Source organism: Oncorhynchus mykiss, chromosome 25 (genome assembly GCF_013265735.2).
Source record: "Oncorhynchus mykiss isolate Arlee chromosome 25, USDA_OmykA_1.1, whole genome shotgun sequence".
NCBI classification, from domain to species: Eukaryota; Metazoa; Chordata; class Actinopteri; order Salmoniformes; family Salmonidae; genus Oncorhynchus; species Oncorhynchus mykiss.
The window spans coordinates 26928019-26952054 of record NC_048589.1 but is presented as its reverse complement, the minus strand read 5'-3'; the positions used below and the strand labels follow the sequence as shown (position 1 = coordinate 26952054).

Below are 24036 nucleotides of genomic sequence, written 5' to 3'. Positions count from 1 at the left end.
TTCCTGCGATGCTGCGATTGATTTTCATCCTGTGCTTAGTAAGCACTAAGTAACCACACAGCATGAAAAGTAGTGCACATAGTTACTGCTGACTTATATGGAAAAGTTATTGTCTTATTTTGGGAATTTCAAGTCCATTGTGTGGTCCATATTTGGGCCAGATAACTTTGTTCCATGACAAAGTCAGTGGCAAAAGGATAATATCAGTTGAGGACTTAGTTAATGACAACAATTAATTAACGGCAAGTATTATCATTTTTATCACTATCATTGCACAGGCTCGATGTACACTCACTGGACTCTAGCACTCACACATACTACACACACACACACACACACACACACACACACACACACACACACACACACACACACACACACACACACACACACACACACACACACACACACACACACACACACACACACACACACACACACACACACACACACACACACACACACACACACACACACACACACACACACACACACACACACACACACACACACACACACACACACCACACACACACACTGCTACGCTCTGTTTATTATCTATGGACATTCACTTTACTCTTACCTACATGTATATTACCAGTCAAAAGATTGGATACCTACTCATTCAAGTTTTAATTTTTTTTTTTACTATTTTCCACATTGTAGAATAATAGTGAAGACATCAAAACTATGAAATTACACAGATGGAATCATGTAGTTACCAAAAAAGTGTTAAAATAAAAATATATTTGAGATTCTTCAAAGTAGCCACCCTTTGCTTTGATGACAGCTTTGCACCCTCTTGGCATTCTCTCAACCAGCTTCACCTGGAATGCTTTTCCAACAGTCTAGAAGGAGTTGATAAACAAATGATAGTGGGACTAATTGTAAACCAGATGGAATGGCATATCACTGCAGGATGCTGTGGTAGCCATGCTGGTTAAGTGGGCCTTGAATTCTAAATAAATCACTAACAGTGTTACAAGCAAAGCACCCCCACACCATCACACCTCCTCCTCCATGTTTCACGGTGGGAACCACACATGCGGAGATCATCCGTTCACCTACTCCTCGTCTCACAAAGACACGGCGGTTGGAACCAAAAATCTCAAATTTGGACTCATCAAATAAAATAAAATTTGTCACATACACATGGTTAGCAGATGTTAATGCGAGTGAAGCGAAATGCTTGTGCCTCTAGTTCCGACAGTGTCACACCCTGATCTGTTTCACCTGTCCTTGTTATTGTCTCCTCCCCATGCAGGTGTTGCTTGTTATCCCCAGTGTATTATCTCTGTGTTTCCTGTCTCTCCGTGCCAGTTTGTCTTGTATGTCCAAGCCTACCAGCGTTTTTTCCCATGTTTTCCTGCTTTGCATTTCTCATTTTACTAGTCCTCCCGGTTTTGACCCTTGCCTGTTTTCTGTACTGTACCCCCCTGCCTAACCATTCTGCCCGCCCTGACCTCGAGCCTGCCTGCCACTCTGTACCTCCTGGACTCTGAACTGGTTTTGACCTTTTGCCTGTCCACGACCATTCTCTTGTCTATTCCTTTTGGATTTATTGAACTCCAACCATCTGCCTCCTGTGTCTGCATTTGGGTCTCGCCTAGTGTCATGATAGACAGTGCAGTAATGTCTAACAACTACATAATACACACAAATCTAAAAGGGGTCAATGAGAATATGTAAGTATATGGATGAGCGATGGCCGAGCGGCATAGTCAAGGTGCAATAGATGGTATAAAATACAGTATGTACAATTGAAGTCGGAAGTTTACATACACTTAGGTTGGAGTCATACAAATCTGTTTTTCAACCAATCCACAAATGTATTGTTTACAAACTATAGTTTTGGCAAGTTGGTTAGGACATCTACTTTGTGCATTACAAGTCATTTTTCCAACAATTGTTTACATACAGATTTTTTCACTTAATCACAATTCCAGTGAGTCAGAAGTTTACATACACTAAGTTGACTGTGCCTTTAAACAGAAAAATATGTAATGGCTTCTGATAGGCTAATTGACATCATTTTAGATAATTGGAGGTGTACCTGTGGATGTATTCAGAGCCTACCTTAATTCTCAGTGGCTCTTTGAATGACATCATGGGAAAACATAGAATAAATCAGCCCAGACCTCAGAAAAATGGTAGACCACCACAAGTCTGGTTCATCCTTTGTAGCAATTTACAAACGCCTGAAGGTACCACGTTCATCTGTACAAACAATAGTACGCAAGTATAAACACCATGGGACCAAGCAGCCGTCATACCGCTCAGGAAGGAGACGTGTTCGGTCTCCGAGAGATGAAAGTACTTTGGTGCGAAAAATGCTAATCTATCCCAGAACAACAGCAAAGGACCTTGTGAAGATGCTGGAGGAAACAGAATAATAATCTCCACCTGGCACAGCCACCCCACATAGCCTGGTTCCTCTCTAGGTTTCTTCCTAGGTTTTGGCCTTTCTAGGGAGTTTTTCCTAGCCACCGTGCTTCTACACCTGCATTGCTTGCTGTTTGGGGTTTTAGGCTGGGTTTCTGTACAGCACTTTGAGATATCAGCTGATGTACGAAGGGCTATAAAAATACATTTGATTTGATTTGACTTGATTTGAACAGGTACAAAAGTATTTATATCCACAATAAAAACGAGTCCTATATCGATATAACCTGAAAGGCCGCTTAGCAAGGAAGAAACCCCTGCTCCAAAACCGCCATAAAAGCCAGACTACGGTTGCAACTGCACATGTTGAAAAATATGATACTTTTGGAGAAATGTCCTCTGGTCTGTTTGGCCATAATGACAAAAATAGAACTGTTTGGCCGTAATGACCATCGTTATGTTTGGAGGAAAAAGGGGGCGGCTTGCAAGCCGAAGAACACCATCACAACCGTGAGGCACGGGGGTGGCAGAATCATGTTGTGGGGGTGCTTTGCTGCAGGAGGGACTGGTGCACTTCACAAAATAGATGGCATCAAGAGGTACAAAAATTGTGTGGATATATTGAAGCAACATCCCAAGACATCAGTCAGGAAGTTAAAGCTTGGTCGCAAATGGGTCTTCCAAATGGAAAGTAACCCCAAGCATATTTCCAAAGTCGCTGCAAAATGGCTTAAGGACAACGTCAAGATAATGGAGTGGCCATCACAAAGCCCTGACCTCAATCCTATATGAAATTTGTTGGCAGAACTCAAAAAGCATGTGCGAGCAAAGAGGCCTACAAACCTGACTCAGTTACACCAGCTCTGTCAGGAGGAATGGGCCAAAATTCACCCAACTTATTGTGGGAAGCTTTTGGAAGGCTACCCGAAAGGTTTGACCCAAGTTAACAATTTAAAGGCAATGCTACCAAATACTAATTGAGTGCATGTAAACTTATGACCCACTGGGAATGTGATGAAAGACATAAAAGTTCAAATAAATGATTCTCTCCACTATTATTCTGACATTTCACATTCTTAAAATAATGTGGGGATCCTAACTGACCTAAAACAGGGAATTTTTACTAGGATTAAACGTCAGGAATTGTGAAAAACTGTATGTAAACTTCCGATTTCAACTGTACATATGATATGAGTAATGTAAGATAGGTAAACATTATTAAAGTGGCATTATTTAGTGAGCATTGTATGAAGTGACAAGTGACCAATTTATTCAATTGGCCAGGGATTTGGTCTCAATGTAGGCAGCAGCCTCAAATTCGTTTTTCATTGCTGTTTAACAGTTTGATGGCCTTGAAGCTGTTTTTCAGTCTCCTGGTCCTAGCTTTGATGCACCTGTATTGACCTTGCCTTCGGGATCGTAACGGTGTGAACAGGCAGTGGCTTGGGGGGGTTGATGTCCTTGATGATCTTTTTGGGTTTCCTGTGACATCGGGTGCTGTAGGTGTCATGGAGGGCAGGTAGTTTGACTCCCGGTGATGCGTTGTGCAGACCGCACCACCCTCTGGAGAGCCTTGCATTTGAGGGTGGCGCAGTTGCCGTACCAACCTGACAGGATGCTCTCAATTGTGCATCTGTAAAAGTTTGTCAGGGTTTTGTGTGACAAGACAAATTTCTTCAGCCTCCTGAAGTTGAAGACGCTGTTGCGCCTTCTTCACCATACTGTCTGTGTGAGTGGACCATTTCAGTTTGTCTGTGATGTGTTCGCCAAGGAGCTTTAACATTTTTAAAACACTTTCCACCATCTCCACTGCTGTCCCTTCGATGTGGATAGAGGAGGGCTCCCTCTGCTGTTTCCTGAAGTCCACGATAATCTCCTTTGTTTTGTTGATATTGAGCAAGAGTTTGTTTTCCTGACACCACACTCCGAGTGCCCTCACCTCCTCCCTGTAGGCTGTCTCGTCGTTGTTGGTAATCAAGCCCACTACTGTTGTGTCGTCTGCAAACTTGATGATTGAGTTAGAGGTGTGCATGGAGTACAGGAGGGGGCTGAGCACGCACCTTGTGAGACCCCAGTGTTGAGGGTCAGCGAAGTGGAGATGTTATTTCCTACCAGTTTCATCATAGCGCTTGATGGTTTTTGCGACTGCACTTGAAAAAACTTTCAAAATTCTTGAAATCTTACGGATTGACTGTCCATCCTGTCTTAAAGTAATGATGGACTGTCATTTCTCTTTGCTTATTTGAGCTGTTCTTGCCATAATATGGACTTGGTCTTCTACCAAATAGGGCTATCTTATGTAGCCCTATTTGGTATCAGAACTAATTACGAAGAAAATAAATTCAACAAATTAACTTTTAAGAAGGTACACCTGTTAATTGAAATGCATTCCAGGTGACTACCTCATGAAGCTGGTTAAGAGAATGTCAAGAGTGTGCAAAGCTGGCAAGGCAAATGGTTCCTACTTTGAAGAATCTCAAATATATTTTGATTTGTTTAACACAGTTTTGCTTAAAATATTCCATGTGTTTTTTTTATAGTTGTGATGTCTTCCCTATTATTCTACAATGTAGAAAATAGTACAGATAAATAAAAACCCTTGAATGAGCAGGTGTGTCCAAACTTTTGATTGAGGTATTGTAACATTACCTCGACTAGCCCGTACCCCTGCACATTGACTCGGTACAGTTACCCCTTGTATTAAGCCTCGTTATTTTATTGTGTTACTATTTTTCCTTTATTTATTCAGCAAATTTCCATATTTACTTTTTAAAAATGCTACATTGCTACCTTGCTAGGGCTTGTAAGTAAACATTTCACGGTAACTGTTGTATTTGACACATGACAAATAAAAATGTAGTTGATTTTATTAGTCACATACATGTGATTAGCAGATGTTATTGCGGGTGTAGCAAAATGCTTTTGCTTCTAGGTCCGACAGTGCAGTAGTATCTAACAAGTGATATCTAACAAATTACACAACATATACCCAATACACACAATACACACAAAGTAGGAATGAATTAAGACTATATACATATGAACGAGCACTATCAGAGCGGAACAGACAGATACAGTAGAATAGTATAGAAAACAGTATATACATATGAGATGAGTAATGCCAGATATGTAACATTATTAAGTGAATGAGATATAGTGGACTAGTACACACATGAGATGAATAATCCCAGATATGTAAACATTAAGATACTGTAGAATAGTATAGAGTACAGTTCAGTATATACATATGTGATTAATGCAAGATGTGGAAACATTATTAAGTGACTAAGATACAGTAGAATAGTATAGAATACAGTATATACATATGACTAAGGCCAGATATGTAAACATTATTAAAGTGACTCGTGTTCCATTCCTTAAAGTGCCCAGTGATTTCTAGTCTATGCCCAGAAATCACTTATGTAGGGCTCAACAAAATGTTTGCCAAATCATTTTATACTGACATTAGCCAACCAGCCAGATGTGGCAAGCTGTATGGTTATGGGCCAGAGTTAGTCATGAATAGCTCTGATAGGTATGAAGATATCTATGTCACAGCAACAGTATGCCAGTTTAAACAGCCGTTATCAAGCCATTTGAGTCTGACTTTTTGGAGATCAGATCAACTTTATTATCCCATCAGGGGGAAATTAATTTGGTCTTGAGCTTCAAATGATGATGTATGTCTGTCTGCAATTTGATATCAAAATATTTTTGAGGACTCAATGTTCACTGTCCTGGGAAAATAGCAAAGTTAAAATTGTATCACAGTAATAATACAACTGTGCAATCATAGACACCGTACGAATCCTCGCTCTTGATACTCCCACGCGTCAACACTCAGAACATAATAAAACCAGCCCCTGACCTGGATTGTCATGCCGATCACTATGTAACCAAAAGCAGAGATTCAGAAGGACCGCACAGTGACTTTCCATCCTTCCATTTCACATTGCTTTATCATGGTTTTGCACTCCCGGATCGTGTTCAACATGATATCAAGACAATGTAGTTATATTTTGGTATCAATTGGCATTTACAAAACGGCAAGGGTAGATTCCCAAATATTCATGCTAGATAATATCTAGATGCGTTTTGGATGATTCATTTCACTGTACAGAGCTGAACCCTAACACAGTGTGTCCCAAATAGTGGGCCCGGACATAACTAGTTCCCCTTTGGTCACAACAAAGGACTGAGTTCAGGCCAGACACATTGGTTTGAATCAGTTACAAGAAAAAAATTCTCATAGTTGCAAAACTGGAACCGGTTTGATATTCAGTTCTCGATACATCAAGTAATGGAAAGCTAGAGATCTTGGAGTGACAGTTCAGGTACTCCAGAAAGGCTTGCCTGTGTTTTATGTGGCTCAGACCTTCTAGGACTTTCTACTTGTTATGTCAACACAGTGCGACAATCTATGACACCACCGTCAGAGGAAATATGGACGTCAGGCCCAGGGTTAAGCTACATGGGGGTTTCTAAACATCCAGGAATCTCTGAAGTTGCTTCTTCTTCCTCCACTAAACCTACCAGTGTGGGCTAAGTAATATCTAGGAACCACAGGGGAATACGTCACCTGACCCCAAAAACAATTGTAAAACATATTTTTGAACTATTGCAATTTATATCAATTATATGGATTTAAAACCTGTTTATCTGTGGCTTACACTGGTCAATCAATAGCTGAGAACAAGTCACAAATATCTCTTTCCTTTCCTGACTTCTCTAAGTGGACAGCAGCCATCTTACAGGCTCCTGACCAATTCCGCTATTTTGTGTTTTCTTTAAGCTGATCTTAACGTTTTTTGTACACAATGTCTCTGCCATCATTTCCTATAACCGAAAACAGCTTCTGGACTTCAGACAGCAATCACTAACCTCAATTTGGATGAGAATTTCTACTTCAACAAGTTGGCAGCTCTGGATGTTCTGCTTACTCCAGACCAGGCCCTAATGCTCGAGACTTGAAAGAGGAAGTAGCGGCAAAAAAAAAGAGGCAGGTGAAATGGCATGCTGCCGAGACTATGTCATCAAACAAATAGACGCCATTGACCTCCGTGCTGTTGGCAAATGTGCAGTTACTGGAAAACAAAGTGAATGAGCGTTGTTCAAGAATATCATATCAAAGGGACCTGTGAAACTGTAATATCCTATGTTTCTCAGAGACGTGGTTATAAGGGCACAAGGCGAGACCCAGATGCAGACACGGGAGGCAGATGGTTTGAGTCTTTGATATTTATTACATCCAAAAGGTGTAGGCAAGAGAATGGTCGTGGACAGGCAAAAGTTCAGAGTCCAGGAGGTACAGTGTGGCAGGCAGGCTCGAGGTCAGGGCAGGCAGAATGGTTAGGCAGGCGGGTACAGAGTCCAGAAAACAGGCAAGGGTCAAAACCAGGAGGACTAGTAAAATAGAATAGAAAAAGGCACTGGAAAAACACACTGGTTGACTTGGAACATACACTATGAACTGGCACAGAGAGACAGGAATCACAGGGATATATACACCAGGGATAACAAGCTACACCAGGGATAACAAGCGACACCTGGAGGGGGTGGAGACAATAACAAGGACAGGTGAAACGGATTAGGGTGTGACAGTGGTTGTACGAGGTTTTCAGTTTCTTGGCAATTTCTCGCATGGAATAGCCTTCATTTCTCAGAACAAGAATAGACTGACGAGTTTCAGAAGAAAGTTCTTTGTTTCTGGCCATTTTGAGCCTGTAATCGAACCCATAAATGCTGATGGTCCAGATACTGAACAGGCCCTGGCTCGGGTGGTTGATGCCCTTGATGATATTTTTGAACTTCCTGTGACATCGGGTGCTGTAGATTTCCTGGAGGGCAGACACCTTGCCCCTGGTGATGCATTGGGCACTGCAGTTGCCATACTAGGTGGTGATACAGCCCTATAAGATGCTCTCAATTGTACATCTGTAAAGGTTTGTGAGGGTCTTAGGGGCCAAGCCAAATTTCTTCAGCCTCCTGAGGTTGAAGAGGTGCTGTTGCGCCTTCTTCACCATACTGTCTGTGTGGCTGGACCATTTCAGATTGTCAGTGATGTGTACGCCGAGTAACTTTAAGCTTTTCACCTTCTCCACTGCGGTCCTGTCTATGTGAATAGAGTCGTGCTCTATCTGTTGTCTCCTGAAGTCCACGATCAGCTCCTTCGTTTTGTTGACATTGAGGGAGAGGTTGTTTTCCTGGCACCACTCCACCAGGGCCCTAACTTCCTGCCTGTAGGCTGTCTTGTCATTTTTGATAATCAGGCCTACTACTGTTGTGTCATCTGCAACCTTGATGATTGAGTTGGAGGTGTGTATGGCCACGCAGTCAAGGATGAACAGGGAGTACAGAAGGGGGCTGAGCACGCACCGTTTTGCGGATCAGCATAGTGGAGGTGTTGTTTCCTACCTTCACCACCTGAGGACGGCCCATCAGGAAGTCCAGTACCCAGTTGCACATGGCGGGGTTCAGACCCAGGGCCCCAAGCTTAAGGATGAGCTTGGAGGGTACAGTACTATTGTGTTGAAGGCTGAGCTATAGTCAATGAACATCATCCTTACAAAGGTATTCCTCTTGCCCAGATGGGATAGGGCAGTGAGCATCATCACTGAGCTAAAGACTAGAGCTGCCGCTTTCAAAGAGCGGGAAGCTAATCCGGATTCTTATAAGAAAGGTCGCTATAACCTCCGATGAACCATCAAACAGGCAAAGCGTCAATACAGTACTAAGATCCAATCCTACCACCTAAGCAGCTTCTTATGGCTATTGTAACTATACTACTGAGTCCGTGGCCTCTTTGCAACGACAACAAAACATGTTTGTTTCTCAACCTAATTTATTCACAATTTGGATTCTAATATTATTTTATTTGCATGTACTTTTTTGGCTCTGACGATCAACGGGTGTGTCAGGGCTTGCAAACTATTGTGGATTACAAAAGGGAAACCCAGCCGCGAGCTGCGCAGTGACATTAGCCTACTGTACCAGACAAGCTAAATGCCTTCTATGCTTGCTTCGAGGCAAGCAACACTGAACCATGCATGAGAAAATCAGCTGTTCCGGACTACTGTGTGATTTCGCTCTATATGAGTAAGACCTTTAAACAGGTTAACATTCGCAAGGCCGGGGGCCAGACGGAATACCAGGACGCATACTCAGAGCATTCGCTGACCAACTGGCAAGTGTCTTCACAGACATTTTCAACCTATCCCTGGCCCTGTTTGTAATACCTACATGTTTCAAGCAGACCACCGTAGTCCCTGTGCCCAAGAAGCCAAGGAAACTTGACTAAATGACTAACGCCCCGTAGCATTCACATCAAATAGTCATTGAAATTCTTTGAAAGGCTGGTCATGGCTCACATCAACACCATCATCCCAGACACCCTAGATCCACTCTAATTCGCATACCACCCCTACTGATCCACAGATGAGGCAATCTCTATTGCACTCCGCACTCCAAATAAAATGTTTATTTTATTTTTTGTGTTTTGTTGTCTCATGGGTAGCAGATAAATAAGCCGCATTTTATTTATTGACATGCACACATCTTCTCTCCAGACAAAATGGGGTCACAGAAGTGCTGATACGCTTCCAAGCCATACAGGCCCTGAGCAACACGCAAGACTCTAACCAGTCACTGCAGCAGACTCAGAATGACACCTCGACACCTTCTGACAGAGACCTCAACAGGGGACGCAAGGAACCACATCACACAGGGTGACAAGGACTAGCAGGAAAGACACAGGAAGTTGGTGAAGTCCCTAAAGGAAAGTACTGTATTGTACAGTACCTTTAAGAGCTCTCTCTCCATCTCTCGCTCTCGCTCACGTTCTCTTATGTAGGTGGTGGTAGATGCAGCCTGTTCTAAAATAGGACAGTGGCTGGATGCAGTCAGCCTCTCACTCATCTGTGTGATGTTGTGCAGTGGTTGAGTGGTGGAGAGCACATGGGGAAACCATATCATTGGAGGCATCTATCTAGAACAGAGTTTCGTCTAGATGGAGAGGTAGATAGCAAAGCTGTTGTGTAGTTCATAGCCTAGCGTGTACGGGAATGACTAGACAACAACCGGGTAGGAGGAGGTAGGAGTATCACACAACCGTTGCTTATCTGATATAATCTTTTCAACCTATGTGGTTGATCATTAAGATAAGAAGATAGATGCATGCAACTGGCTACAGGAATGACCATCCATTGTACTATAACCGCTGTGTGTGCAGGCTTACGTTCCAGCCCAGCAATAGTACACGATTTACCTTAACAAGATCTTGATGATGAGTTCACTAGTTGAATCAGGTGTATTTTTTGCTGAGATGGACCCGGCTCCTCAAAAGCATTTTAAGGCTAAGTTCATAGTTAGAAACTTCATAAGAGCATCATTTAATCTCCCAAAACCATTGCTTTTAAGGTTTCACTTGAAAACCCTTTAAATTTACTGCCTGCCTCAGACCACTCATAGAACAGTGCATCGTTAGATGCTTTTTTGCCCTCCCGCGTCATTTTATACATAGAAGATCTCCGCTAATCATGGAATCACATGGTTTATCCAGCACTCTGTGACAGCTGATAACTTCAGAACAAAATGTACTATAAATACAGTTGCCAATGTCTTTGCAATTGATACAAACAAGCATGAATGAAGTGAAAACCGAGATGACTGTGTTAAAATGTAAATACAGTAGGCTATAGGCCTATTTCAATCATATCGAAATACATCTCATGTTCAATCAATTGAGTTCTATTTTCCTACTTGTAGGCTACTGTTTGTAATTTGTCTCAATATATTTCATGATGTGTAATGTGTAGCCTAATGGTGACTTAGTGCATGTTATTAGGTAAGCATTAGAATAAGCGCCCTCAATATTTGCAGCTGTAGGTGGTAATAGGAACTGATCCGTAATCAGTATTGTGAAATAAGGTAACATTTAAATTGAGATCAGCCCTGACTTTCTTTCGATCCTATCAGTTTCGAGACATGCTCCAACGATGCACTTAGCAACTGTCATCTCTGTGTGATGCTTTGGGAAACGTATGTTACATCTTCGGCCATTGTAAGAAAGATGCATCGTTAAAACACTCCCAAACCTAAATTCCATCGCTATCATGAAACTGGGCCCTGAGCTGTAACTAATGCATACACAAACTGTAGGTCCCCAGGACCAGTAATTAAGAACATTGCACTAGGAGAAGCAAACAGAGCCACACAAGAGATAATATAATCTAGTCATGCCTTCTAAGAATCACTGCTCCTCTAATTTACGTGATGCATACAAAGCCCTCCCTCCCTCCCCCACCCTCCCTTCGGCAAACCCGACCACGACGCCATCTTGATCCTACCGTCTTATAGGCAGAAACTGAAACAGGATGTACCAGTGACAAGAACCATTAAAAGCTGGTCTGAGCAACAGGAATCCACGCATCAAGATTGTTTTGATCATGCGGACTGGGATATGTTTCGGTCAGTCTCAGAGAACAACATCGATCTATACGCTGACTCGGTGAGTGAGTTTATAAGGAAGTGCATTGGAGATGTTGTACCCACTGTGGATATTAAAACCTACCCTAACAAGAAACCGTGGATGGATGGCGGCATTCACGCAAAATTGAAAGCGCGAACCACTGCATTGAACCATGGAAAGAGGTCTGGGAATGTGGCTGAATATAAACAGTGTAGTTATTATTCCCTTCGCTAGATTATAAACCAAGCAAAATGCCGGTACAGGGACAAAGTGGAGTTGCAATTCAACGGCTCAGACACGAGATGTACTGTATGTGACAGGGTCTACAGGAAATTACTGACAACAAAAATAAAACCAGCCACGTCACAGACACCGACGTCACGCTTCCAGACAAACTAAACACCTTCTGATAATACTGATTTGAGGATAATACAGCGGCCCGCTAACGTGGACTGGCTACAGTGCCACCGTTGCGTGCCACCCCCCTCCCCCTCTTTCTCCGTGGCCGACGTGAGTAAAATATTTAAACGTGTAAACCCCCGCAAGGCTGCTGGCCCAGAAGATATCCCTAGCCGCGTCCTCAGAGCATGTGCAGACCAGCTGGCTGGTGTGTTTACAGACATATTCAATCACTCCCTAACCCAGTCTGCTGTCCCCACATGCTTCAAGATGGTCACTATTTTTCCTGTACTCAAGAAGGCAAAGATAACTTAACTAAATGACTACCGCCCCGTAGCACTCACCGCTGTCATCATTAAGTGCTTTGAGAGACTAGTCAAGGATCATATCACCTCCACCTTACCGGCCACCCTAGACCCACTACAGTTTGCATACCGCCCCAACAGGTCAACAGACGATGCAATCGCCATCACAACTGCACACTGCCATATCTTATCTGGACAAAAGGAATACCTATGTAAGAATGCTGTTCATTGACTACAGCTCAACATTCAACACCATAGTAACCTCCAAGCTCATCATCAAGCTGGAGGCCCTGGGTCTCAACCCCGCCCTGTGCAAATGTGCCCTGGACTTCCTGACGGGCCGGCCCCCAGGTGGTGAAAGTAGGAAACAACATCTCCACTTCGCTGACCCTCAACACTGGGGCCCCACAAGGCTGCATGCTCAGCCCCCTTCTGTACTCCCTGTTCACTCACGACTCTGTGGCCATGCACGCCTCCAACTCAATCATCAAGTTTGCAGACGGCAGAACAGTAGTGGGCTTGATTACCAACAACGATGAGAGCCTACAGGGAGGTGGTAAGGGCACTCGGAGTGTGTTGTCCGGAAAACAGCCTCTCACTCAACGTCAACAAAACAAAACAAAGGGGATGATCGTGGACTTCAGGAAACAGCAGAGGGAGCACCCCCCTATCTACATCGGAGGGACAGCAGTGGAGAAGGTGGAAAGTTTTAAGTTCCTTGGCGTACTCATCACAGACAAACTGAAATGGTCCACCTAACAGAGCCTCTTCAACCTCAGGAGGCTGAAGAAATGTGGCTTGTCACCCAAAACCCTGACAAACTTTTACAGATGCACAATTGAGAGCATCCTGTCGGGCTATATCACAACCTTGTATGGCAACTGCACCGCCGTCAACCGCAAGGCTCTCCAGAGGGTGGTGCAGTCTGCACAACTCATCACCAGGGGCAAACTACCTGCCCTCCATGACACCTACAGCACCCGATGTCACAGGAATGCCAAAAAGATCATCAAGGACAACAACCACCCGAGCCACTGCCTGTTCACATCGCTACCCTCCAGAATTTGAGGTCAGTACAGGTGCATCAAAGCTGGGACCGAGAGACTTAAAAGCAGCTTCTATCTCAAGGCCATCAGACTGCTAAACAGAAATCACTAACTCAGAGAGGCTGCTGCCTACATTGAGACCCAATCACTGGCCACTTTAATAAATGGAACACTTGTCACTTTAAACAATGACACTTTAAATAATGCCACTTTAATAATGTTTACATGTCTTACATTACTCATATCACATGTATATACTGTTTTTTTTACCATCTATTGGACCTTGCCTATGCCGCTCGGCCATCGCTCATTCTTATAATTAAATGTACATATTCTCATTCACCCCTTTAGATTTGAGTGTATTAGGTAGTTGTTGGGGAACTGTTAGGTTACTTTTTAAATATTACTGCACTGTTGGAACTAGAAGCACAAGCATTTCACTACACCTGCGTTAACATCTGCTAACTATGTGCATGTGACCAATAAAATTGTATTTTATTTGATTTACAGGATGCACAATATCCGTGAGGGAAATTAGTAATCCAGTTTTAAAAGGCAACTCAACCACTTTTCAACCTCATTTTAATTTTCTACACCACATTTTCAAACACTATGAGATCTGCGGTGATGTGGGGAGCAAGAAAATACCCTCCCTCTGGCTAGAAACTCGTTACAAGTTTTGAAAATCACAGTTTTTCTTACTTTTAATCCTACCCTGTGATGTTACAGAGAGTGGCGATTTTAGCATATAAATCTTGGTGGGGCAAGTGGTTAGGAGGCTATCCGTAATTTTGATTAAGACATTAATGAGCGAGCTAGGACGGACATAGTCAATATAACTATTTGTTTAGCACTTTTGAAATGTACAGCGACAGAATTGAGAACAAGGGCCATTCTTACAATGTTCTCCCTGTACACCAAGTCAGAACCGTAGGATAAATAGAAGGGGAATAAGCAGACAATGAAAGCTCTTACAATATTCAATGATTACATTTCTCTAAAACAGGTTATAGGCTACATGTGCACCACCAAGTCAGAACAGTAGGCAAAATTAAGAGGGGTAAATAGACCAAATTAGGCACATGGGCTACTAACATCTTACTACACAACATACACTTAGTATTACTTTCTTAGATACTGTATACATACCTTCCTGGCATATTACATCATTTATGCAGTAGCTTACAATACATTTTTGGACTCACCTTCCGGTACTGTTCTCACTTGAACAGGAAGGTGGCGCGGCGGTCCTTCATGGGAAAATTTTGTCATCAAAGTCAGGCTTTATCTGGATTTATGTGCTTTCAAAACAACTTGGAACTTGGAAAACAATAAACATCGAACCTTGACGAGGTCATTGGTTGTAGCTCTAGAAAAAGGCCGGAATTTCAAGTCCGAGTTGGATAACCGTTCAAAATGTATTTTCCCAGTCAGTTGGAGCTTGTTTATTTTCCAACTTCCCAGTTGTCTTGAACTCACTGAAGTCAAGTTTTCGCAGTTCCGAGTTAAGTTGTTTTGAGTGTGGCACAAATCATGCCTCATTGACAGTATGGCCAATGTCAATGTAGTTGTTTATAATTTTAAACTTGGAAAAGAGCCCATTAATCCCAGATTTGGGACCACACAGCCACTATCACAGATTCCTTCCAAACCACTCATTGTTGAACTTGCGATTTCCACCTTGCTGTGTAATGTTTACGTCCAATGGATGATGAGCACCAACACATTTTATCTATAATTTCTCTTCATTATTTCTCTTCATGTGACAAGGATTAAAAAGGATTTGCCAGTCGATTGTCGACTTGATTCATGATGATGACTGCTAGGTAAGATTTTGAAAGTATGATGTTGACATATCAGTCCAATCAAAGCTACTGTCGATATAACGGGATTTGATGTCATTTTAACTGTGGCCAATGACCTTGAGCCTTCTTGGATGGGCACTTCTAATGTAACTCTATGGCAGCACCCAAGGGCTACAATTTCCGATGTCTACGCTTACACGGAACCCAAACCGACTGTGCGCGTGCGCTATCGTGCGCCATCGTGCGCCATCGTGCATACATTTAATTTGTCCCCCTACACCAAACGCGATCACGACATGTAGGTTAAACTATCAAAACAAACTCTGAACCAATTACATTAATTTGGGAACAGGTCGCAAAGCATGAAACATTTATGGCAATTTAGCTAGTTAGCTTGCACTTGCTAGCTAATTTGTCCTATTTAGCTAGCTTGCTGTTGCTAGCTAATTTGTCCTGGGATATAAATATTGAGTTGATATTTTACCTAAAATACACAAGGTCCTCTACTCAGACAATTAATCCACACATAAAACAGTCAACCAAATTGTTTCTAGTCATCTTTCCTCCTTCCAGGCTTTTTCATCTTTGGACTTATATGATGATTGGCATCTAAACGTTCATAGTATTACTACACCTACCGGCAACACAGTTCGTCTTTCAATCACCCACGTGGGTATAACCAATGAGGAGATGGCACGTGGGTACCTGCTTCTTTAAATCAATGAGATGTGAGAGGCAGGACTTGCAGTGCGATCTGCGTCAGAAATAGAAAGGAGTTCTATTTTAGCCCTTGGCAAACACATTTTATTGTATGACATAAGTATTTGATCACCTACCAACCAGTAAGAATTCCGGCTCTCACAGACCTGTTAGTCTCACAGCTGAAGTGCACCTATGATTCAAATTACAGACCTCTACATGCTTTGTAAGTAGGAAAACCTGCAAAATCAGCAGTGTATCAAATACGTCAAAGACGTTGGTAGTAGATTAGGTGATAAGGCCAACTAACTTAGATCTGCAGAATCTCCCGTTGTTTACAATGGTCTGCCACCGATATGCAGGTCAAAGATAATATCACATTTTTATCACTTTTCTAATCAATAGTACTTGCAGTTCTTCCACTCAAGACAATAATATAAATGCACCACTCAGACAGAAGGATGTGGAAGACATCAGAGATGGAGCTCAAGAACAATGCGTCAAAATACCTGGTGAGTAAAACAGACAGCATGTGTGAGAAAGCAACTAATAAGGTTTTTTGTTAAACTGAAAATCATATGTAATAGTTGATTAATTTGCCATACTTCTGTTGCCATATACAGTGGGGAGAACAAGTATTTGATACACTGCTGATTTTGCAGGTTTTCCTACTTACAAAGCATGTAGAGGTCTGTAATTTGTATCATAGGTACACTTCAACTGTGAGAGACGTAATCTAAAACAAAAATCCAGAAAATCACATTGTATGATTTTCAAGTAATTAATTTGCATTTTATTGCATGACATAAGTATTTGATACATCAGAAAAGCAGAACTTAATATTTGGTACAGAAACCTTTGTTTGCAATTACAGAGATCGTACATTTCCTGTAGTTCTTGACCAGGTTTGCACACACTGCAGCAGGGATTTTGGCCCACTTCTCCATACAGACCTTCTCCAGATCCTTCAGGTTTCGGGGCTGTCGCTGGGCAATACGGACTTTCAGCTCCCTCCAAAGATGTTCTATTGGGTTCAGGTCTGGAGACTGGCTAGGCCACTCCAGGACCTTGGGATGCCTCTTACGGATCCACTCCTTAGTTGCCCTGGCTGTGTGTTTCGGGTCGTTGTCATGCTGGAAGACCCAGCCATGACCCATCTTCAATGCTTTTACTGAGGGAAGGAGGTTGTTGGCCAAGATCTCACGATACATGGCCCCATCCATCCTCCCCTCAAAACGGTGCAGTCGTCCTGTCCCTTTTGCAGAATAAAATGCAAATTAATTATTTAAAAATCATACAATGTGATTTTCTGGATTTCTGTTTTAGATTCCGTCTCTCACAGTTGAAGTGTACCTATGATAAAAATGCTACATGCTTTGTAAGTAGGAAAACCTGCAAAATCGTCAGTGTATCAAAAACTTGTTCTCCCCACTGTACTTCTGATGTGCTGGTTGATTTATCTTTTCTTTTTTTTTTTTTTTGCCTCATGTATTCATTAGTACAGTGCAGCATCACATCTGATTTGGACAAATATATTCATTTAATTGATGAAAATGCAAGTAGAATCATTTCTGTCCCGTGGTTTGTGATTATCCTGTCTGTTTCTACTTAAGTTTCAGCACTATTCATTTGTTACATAACTTGTAATATTTACTTGTATTTCCATCTCTTCCCATCCTCAGGTTGTGTGCTGTGTGTCTATGCTGCTGGGCCTGACAATAGCCAAAGGGGAGGTAGGGGAGAAGGAGAGGTGTGAGGACATACTGACCATTCCTTCAGACTACTACAAGACTCCTTCAGAGGAATCAGAGGGAAACGGGAACATCAACACACGCTCCCTGTCCCCCTGGACCTGGAAGTAAGTTTACAGCAACACATACACTAAAGTATTTGATACTGTACTTAAAGGGATAGTTTTCAGAAATGCTGACCTCGGGAGGAGTTATGCGACTGTCTAAAAATATTAATTTCAAGCTCCAAGGAAAGCCTGTGAAAACTATCCCTTAAAACTGTATTTAGTAAGTTCTACTGTTTAAATATTTGTTGTTGATTTATTGCCTAAGGGGTTTTCCTCTCTTTCTGTTCCATCTCCAGACCCATTACAGTGAAGAACCGTATTCCTCCGACCATTTGGGAGGCCAAGTGCAGCTCTATGTACTGTGTCTACCCCACCAACAGCAGCCAGGCCGTGGGCTACCAGCAGAACTCTGTACCTATCTACCAGCAGGTCATGGTGCTCCATAGCTCAGCCACTAGGAAGTGCTACAACGTCGCCTTCCTGTCCGTGGCCGTGGGGTGCACCTGTGCCTGGGCAAGAACCTCTTGATGTTGTCTGCAGAACAGTATGTCTATGGTCTTTCTTTGTTTGGCTATTCATTTAATTCAATCAAAATGTTATTTAATGTATTTTAATTTAAAGCTTCCAAGAAAGTCCAATATTTGTTGATCCCACAAAGCCAGAAGAATTGACTGTGAATAATTGAGTAGAATTCAAGAAAAACATATTTATAAATGTTTTCCACTTGCGCAATAAAAGCATTTTAAAACCCCACTTGTCTTACACTTTTTTAAACATATATATGTTTAGAACATACTATAATAGTATTGTATTGTGGAATCTACATGGAAAATACACTGGATTTTATTCACGTCTCCATCGCAACCAAAAATCTATGTTGCTTTGAGGGTGGAATTTCAACCACATGATTACAGTATGTCATCATTGTAACCAGTGCTGTGTGTAAGTTTACTAAGCAAACAATCTGGAATTTCGAAACACATGAATGTTTCTTATAAAAAACAGAAGTAATGCAATCAGTCTTTCCTCAACTCTTTGCCAAAAGAGACTGGCATGCATAGTATTAATTTTAGCCCTCATTAAAATGAAGAGCAAGAAGTGCCGCTCTGTACTGGGACAGCTGCAGCTTTACTAGGTCCTTCTTTGTAGCATTTGACCATATACCTGGACAATAATCAAGATAAGATAAAACTAGAGACTGCAGGACTTTCTTTGTGGAGTGTGGTGTCAAAAAAGCAGAGCATTTCTTTATTACGGACAGACCTCTCCCCATCTTTACAACCATTGAATCTGTTTTGATCATGACAGTTTAGAAACTAAGGTAACACCAAGTAATTTATTCTCCTGAACTTGTTCAATAACCACACCAGATTCAGCTGAGGTCTAAAACACAGGGAATGATTTGTACCAAATGCTCAATGCTCTTAGTTTTACAGATGTTCAGGACCAGTTTATTGCTGGCCACCCATTCCAAAACAGTCAACTCTTGATAAAGGGTTTCAGTAACTTCATTAGCTGTGGTTGCTGATATGTTTGAATGAATCATCAGCTTACATGGACACATGCTTTGTTTAATGCCAGTGGTAGGTCAATGGTAAAAATAAAAAAAGAGTAGAGGGCCTAGAGAGCTGCCCTGCAGTACACCACACTTTACATGTTTGACATTAAAGAAGCTCCCATTAAAAAAAATCATCTGAGTTCTATCAGATACATAGCTGTGAGTCCATGATATGGCAGAGGTTGAAAAGCCATAAAACATACGTTTTCTCAAGAACTACCAGGTTTGAAGGTAAGACCCCAGGTGCAGACGGTGTCGAAGTAACAAAAGTTTATTAAATCGAGCACAGGCAGGCATAGGTACAGGAAGGCATGCAGGCTCAGGCTCAAGGCAGGCAAAAAGGTCAAAACTGGGAAAATAGGAACTATAGACAAGACAGGGGCAAGGGAAAAGCAGGAGACAAAGGGCCGTGAGACATGGATTTAACTGTACACATGAAAGGTGGGATGTATACTTTCAGGCCTAAGGACAAAGACTTTCCTCAAGGCTCAGATTAAAGATATGACAGATAGGAGTGGCTATAGTCAGCTACCTAATAGCTTTCCATCTAAGTTCTCAATGCCAGGAGGTTTGTCATTATTGATCGATAACAATAATTTCCCCACCTCTCCCACACTACATTTGCAAAATTCAAACTTGCAATGCTTTTCTTTCATTATTATAATTGTTATACATTAGTATAATGGCTCACTGTTTGTTGTTGGCATTTCATGCCTAAGTCTGTCCACTTTAAGTATTTCTAACACCATCCACATAAGAGTCACATCTAAATATTTTGTATAATCTCTTACACACCATTTTAGGCCCATCTTTTGGGACTTTCCTGGATATAGCCACTGTGATCACTGCATCCAATGGGTACAGATACAACTTTAGAACAAAGTTCTACAGTATTAGTAAAAATGTGATCAATATATGTGGATTATTTTGTTCCTGTAGTGTTTGTAAACACCCTGATAGGTTGATTAATAACAGAAACTAGATTTCAGACACTGGTTACAGCAAGAAACATCCTCTTGAGTGGACAATTTGATGAAAACCAGTCAATATTCAGGTCCCCAAGAAAGTAGACCTCTCTGTTTGAATCACATACTGTACACTATCAAGCATTTCACACATATTATTTGGATACTGACTGTTAGCACTTGATGGCTTATAGCAAAACCCCAAAAGAAAAGGCTTTAGATGTGCCAGGTGAACCTGCAAACACAACACTTCAATAACACTTGACATAAGATCTTCACTAGGAATTACAGGGATATGACTCTGAATATATACAGCAACACCTCCCTCATAAGCAGAACTGTCTCTTCTTGTAACGGTTTTCTGTATGTGAAGGAGAGTCGGACCAAAATGCGGCGTGTCTATTGCAATCCATGTTTAATGAAGTAACACACTAAACACAAACACGATCAAAACAATAAACTTAACGAAAACCGAAACAGCCTATACTTGTGTCACCTAACACAGAACAATGACATCAGGACAATAAGGACACTAAGGACAATCACCCACAACACACTCAAAGAATATGGCTGCCTAAATATGGTTCCCAATCAGAGACAACGATAAACACCTGCCTCTGATTGAGAACCACTTCAGACAGCCATAGACTTAGCTAGAACACCCCACTAGCTACAATCCCCATACATACACACCACATACAAAAACCCATGCCACACCCTGGCCTGACCAAATAAATAAAGATAAACACAAAATACTTTGACCAGGGTGTGACAGAACCCCCCCCCTAAGGTGCGGACTCCCGAACGCACCTCAAAACAATAGGGAGGGTCCGGGTGGGCGTCTGTCCATGGTGGCGGCTCCAGCGCGGGACGTGGACCCCACTCAATCAATGTCTTAGTCCCTTCTCCTCGCGTCCCTGGATAGTCCACCCTCGCCGCCGACCATGGCCTAGTAGTCCTCACCCAGAACCCCACTGGACTGAGGAGCAGATCGGGACTGAGGGGCAGCTCGGAACTGAGGGGAAGCTCAGGAGTGAGGAAGCTCAGGCAGGTTGATGAATCTACCAGATCCTGGCTGACTGGCAGATCCTGGTCGACTGGCAGATCTGGAAGAGTCTGGTCGACTGGCAGATCTGGAAGAGTCTGGTCGACTGGCAGATCTGGAAGAGTCTGGTCGACTGGCAGATCTGGAAGAGTCTGGTCGACTGGCAGATCTGGAAGAGTCTGGTCGACTGGCAGATCTGGAAGAGTCTGGTCGACTGGCAGATCTGGAAGAGTCTGGTCGACTGGCAGATCTGGAAGAGTCTGGTCGACTGGCAGATCTGGAAGAGTCTGGTCGACTGGCAGATCTGGAAGAGTCTGGTCGACTGGCAGATCTGGGAGAGTCTGGTCGACTGGCAGATCTGGGAGAGTCTGGTCGACTGGCAGATCTGGGAGAGTCTGGTCGACTGGCAGCTCTGGCTGCTCCATGCTGACTGGCTGCTCCATGATGACTGGCAGCTCTGGCTGCTCCATGCTGACTGGCTGCTCCATGCTGACTGGCAGCTCTGGCTGCTCCATGCTGACTGGCTGCTCCATGCTGACTGGCTGCTCCATGCTGACTGGCGGCCCTGGCTGCTCCATGCTGACTGGCGGCCCTGGCTGCTCCATGCTGACTGGCGGCCCTGGCTGCTCCATGCTGACTGGCGGCCCTGGCTGCTCCACGCTGACTGGCGGCCCTGGCTGCTCCACGCTGACTGGCGGCCCTGGCTGCTCCACGCTGACTGGCGGCCCTGGCTGCTCCACGCTGACTGGCGGCCCTGGCTGCTCCACGCTGACTGGCGGCCCTGGCTGCTCCACGCTAACTGGCAGCTCTGGCGGCTCCTTGCAGACTGGCAGCTCTGGCGGCTCCTTGCAGACTGGCAGCTCTGGCGGCTCCTTGCAGACTGGCAGCACTGGCGGCTCCTTGCAGACTGGCAGCTCCTTGCAGACTGGCAGCTCCTTGCAGACTGGCAGCTCCATGCTAACTGGCAGCTCTATGCTAACTGGCAGCTCTATGCTAACTGGCAGCTCTATGCTAACTGGCAGCTCTATGCTAACTGGCAGCTCTGAACAGGCGGGAGACTCCGGCAGCGCTGTAGAGAAGGAAGGCTCTAACAGCGCTAAACAGGCGGGAGACTCCGACAGCGCTGGAGAGGAGGAGGGCTCCGACAGCGCTGGACAGGCGAGGCGCACTGTAGGCCTGATGCGTGGTGCTGGCACTGGTGGTACTGGGCCGAGGACACGCACAGGAAGCCTTGTGCGGGGAGCTGCTACCGGAGGGCTGGGGTGTGGAGGTGGTACTGGAAAGACCGGACCGTGCAGGCGCACTGGAGCTCTTGAGCACCGAGCCTGCCCAACCTTACCTGGTTGAATGCTCACGGTCGCCCTGCCAGTGCGGCGAGGTGGAATAGCCCGCACTGGGCTATGCAGGCGAACCGGAGACACCGTGCGCAAGGCTGGTGCCATGTAAGCCGGCCCAAGGAGACGCACTGGGGACCAGCTGCGTAGAGCCGGCTTCATGGCATTAGGCTCCACGCTCAATCTAGCCCGGCCGACACGCGTAGCCATACTCCCTGTTAGCCCCCCCCCCCCCAAGAAATTTTTGGGGCTGCCTCTCGGGCTTCCTTCCGCGCCGCCGTGCCTGCTTCGCCAACTCCATTCTCTGATAACCTTCCGCACACTGCTCCATCGAATCCCAGGCGGGCTCCGGCACTCCCTGGGTCGGCCGCCCACCTGTCGATCTCCTCCCAAGTCGTATACTCCATACTGTACTCCTCTTTGGGCTGCTCCGGTTGTTTCCTCTCCCGCTGCACCTTTGGGCGGCTACACTCCCCTGGTTTAGCCCAGGGTCCTCTCCCGTCGAGGATTTCCTCCCATGTCCAGAAATCCTTATTGCGCATCTCCTCGTGCTGCTCCTGCCTGTTGACACGCTGCTTGGTCCTTTTGTGGTGGGTGATTCTGTAACGGTTTTCTGTATGTGAAGGAGAGTCGGACCAAAATGCGGCGTGTCTATTGCAATCCATGTTTAATGAAGTAACACACTAAACACAAACACGATCAAAACAATAAACTTAACGAAAACCGAAACAGCCTATACTTGTGTCACCTAACACAGACCAATGACATCAGGACACTAAGGACAATCACCCACAACACACTCAAAGAATATGGCTGCCTAAATATGGTTCCCAATCAGAGACAACAATAAACACCTGCCTCTGATTGAGAACCACTTCAGACAGCCATAGACTTAGCTAGAACACCCCACTAGCTACAATCCCCATACATACACACCACATACAAAAACCCATGCCACACCCTGGCCTGACCAAATAAATAAAGATAAACACAAAATACTTTGACCAGGGTGTGACACTTCTATAGATGTTATTTCCTTGTATTGCTACTGCTCTGTCATCAAATTAATTATCTAAGTGAGTCTCAGAAATGCCTAATATATGAATGCTATCTGATGTTAGCAAGTTATTGATTTGATTAACCTTATTTCTAAGTCTACATATATTAATATGGGCTATTTTCATCCTATGTCTAGCTTATCTGAGATAGACATACAATGGAAAATAGCAAACAA

General features: G+C 43.7%; 1 protein-coding gene across 1 annotated transcript; it reads left to right on the top strand.

Annotated features, from left to right (window-relative positions):
• The first annotated feature begins 16319 nt into the window (after window positions 1-16319).
• Window positions 16320-18652, top strand: LOC110504334 (interleukin-17A). Its single transcript, XM_021583110.2, has 3 exons — window positions 16320-16614; window positions 17785-17960; window positions 18197-18652. The coding sequence occupies exons 1-3, from the start codon at window positions 16543-16545 to the stop codon at window positions 18426-18428; spliced, it is 480 nt and encodes a 159-aa protein (XP_021438785.1). The 5' UTR covers window positions 16320-16542; the 3' UTR covers window positions 18429-18652.
• Window positions 18653-24036: the final 5384 nt, after the last annotated feature.

Excerpts from the sequence above, each read along its gene's own strand:
- LOC110504334 (XM_021583110.2), top strand. The coding sequence starts at position 16,543 with ATGCACCACTCAGACAGAAGGATGTGGAAGACATCAGAGATGGAGCTC. Across the intron at positions 16,615-17,784 it reads ACAATGCGTCAAAATACCTG|GTTGTGTGCTGTGTGTCTAT; the intron begins GTGAGTAAAACA and ends TCCCATCCTCAG. Across the intron at positions 17,961-18,196 it reads CTGTCCCCCTGGACCTGGAA|ACCCATTACAGTGAAGAACC; the intron begins GTAAGTTTACAG and ends TTCCATCTCCAG.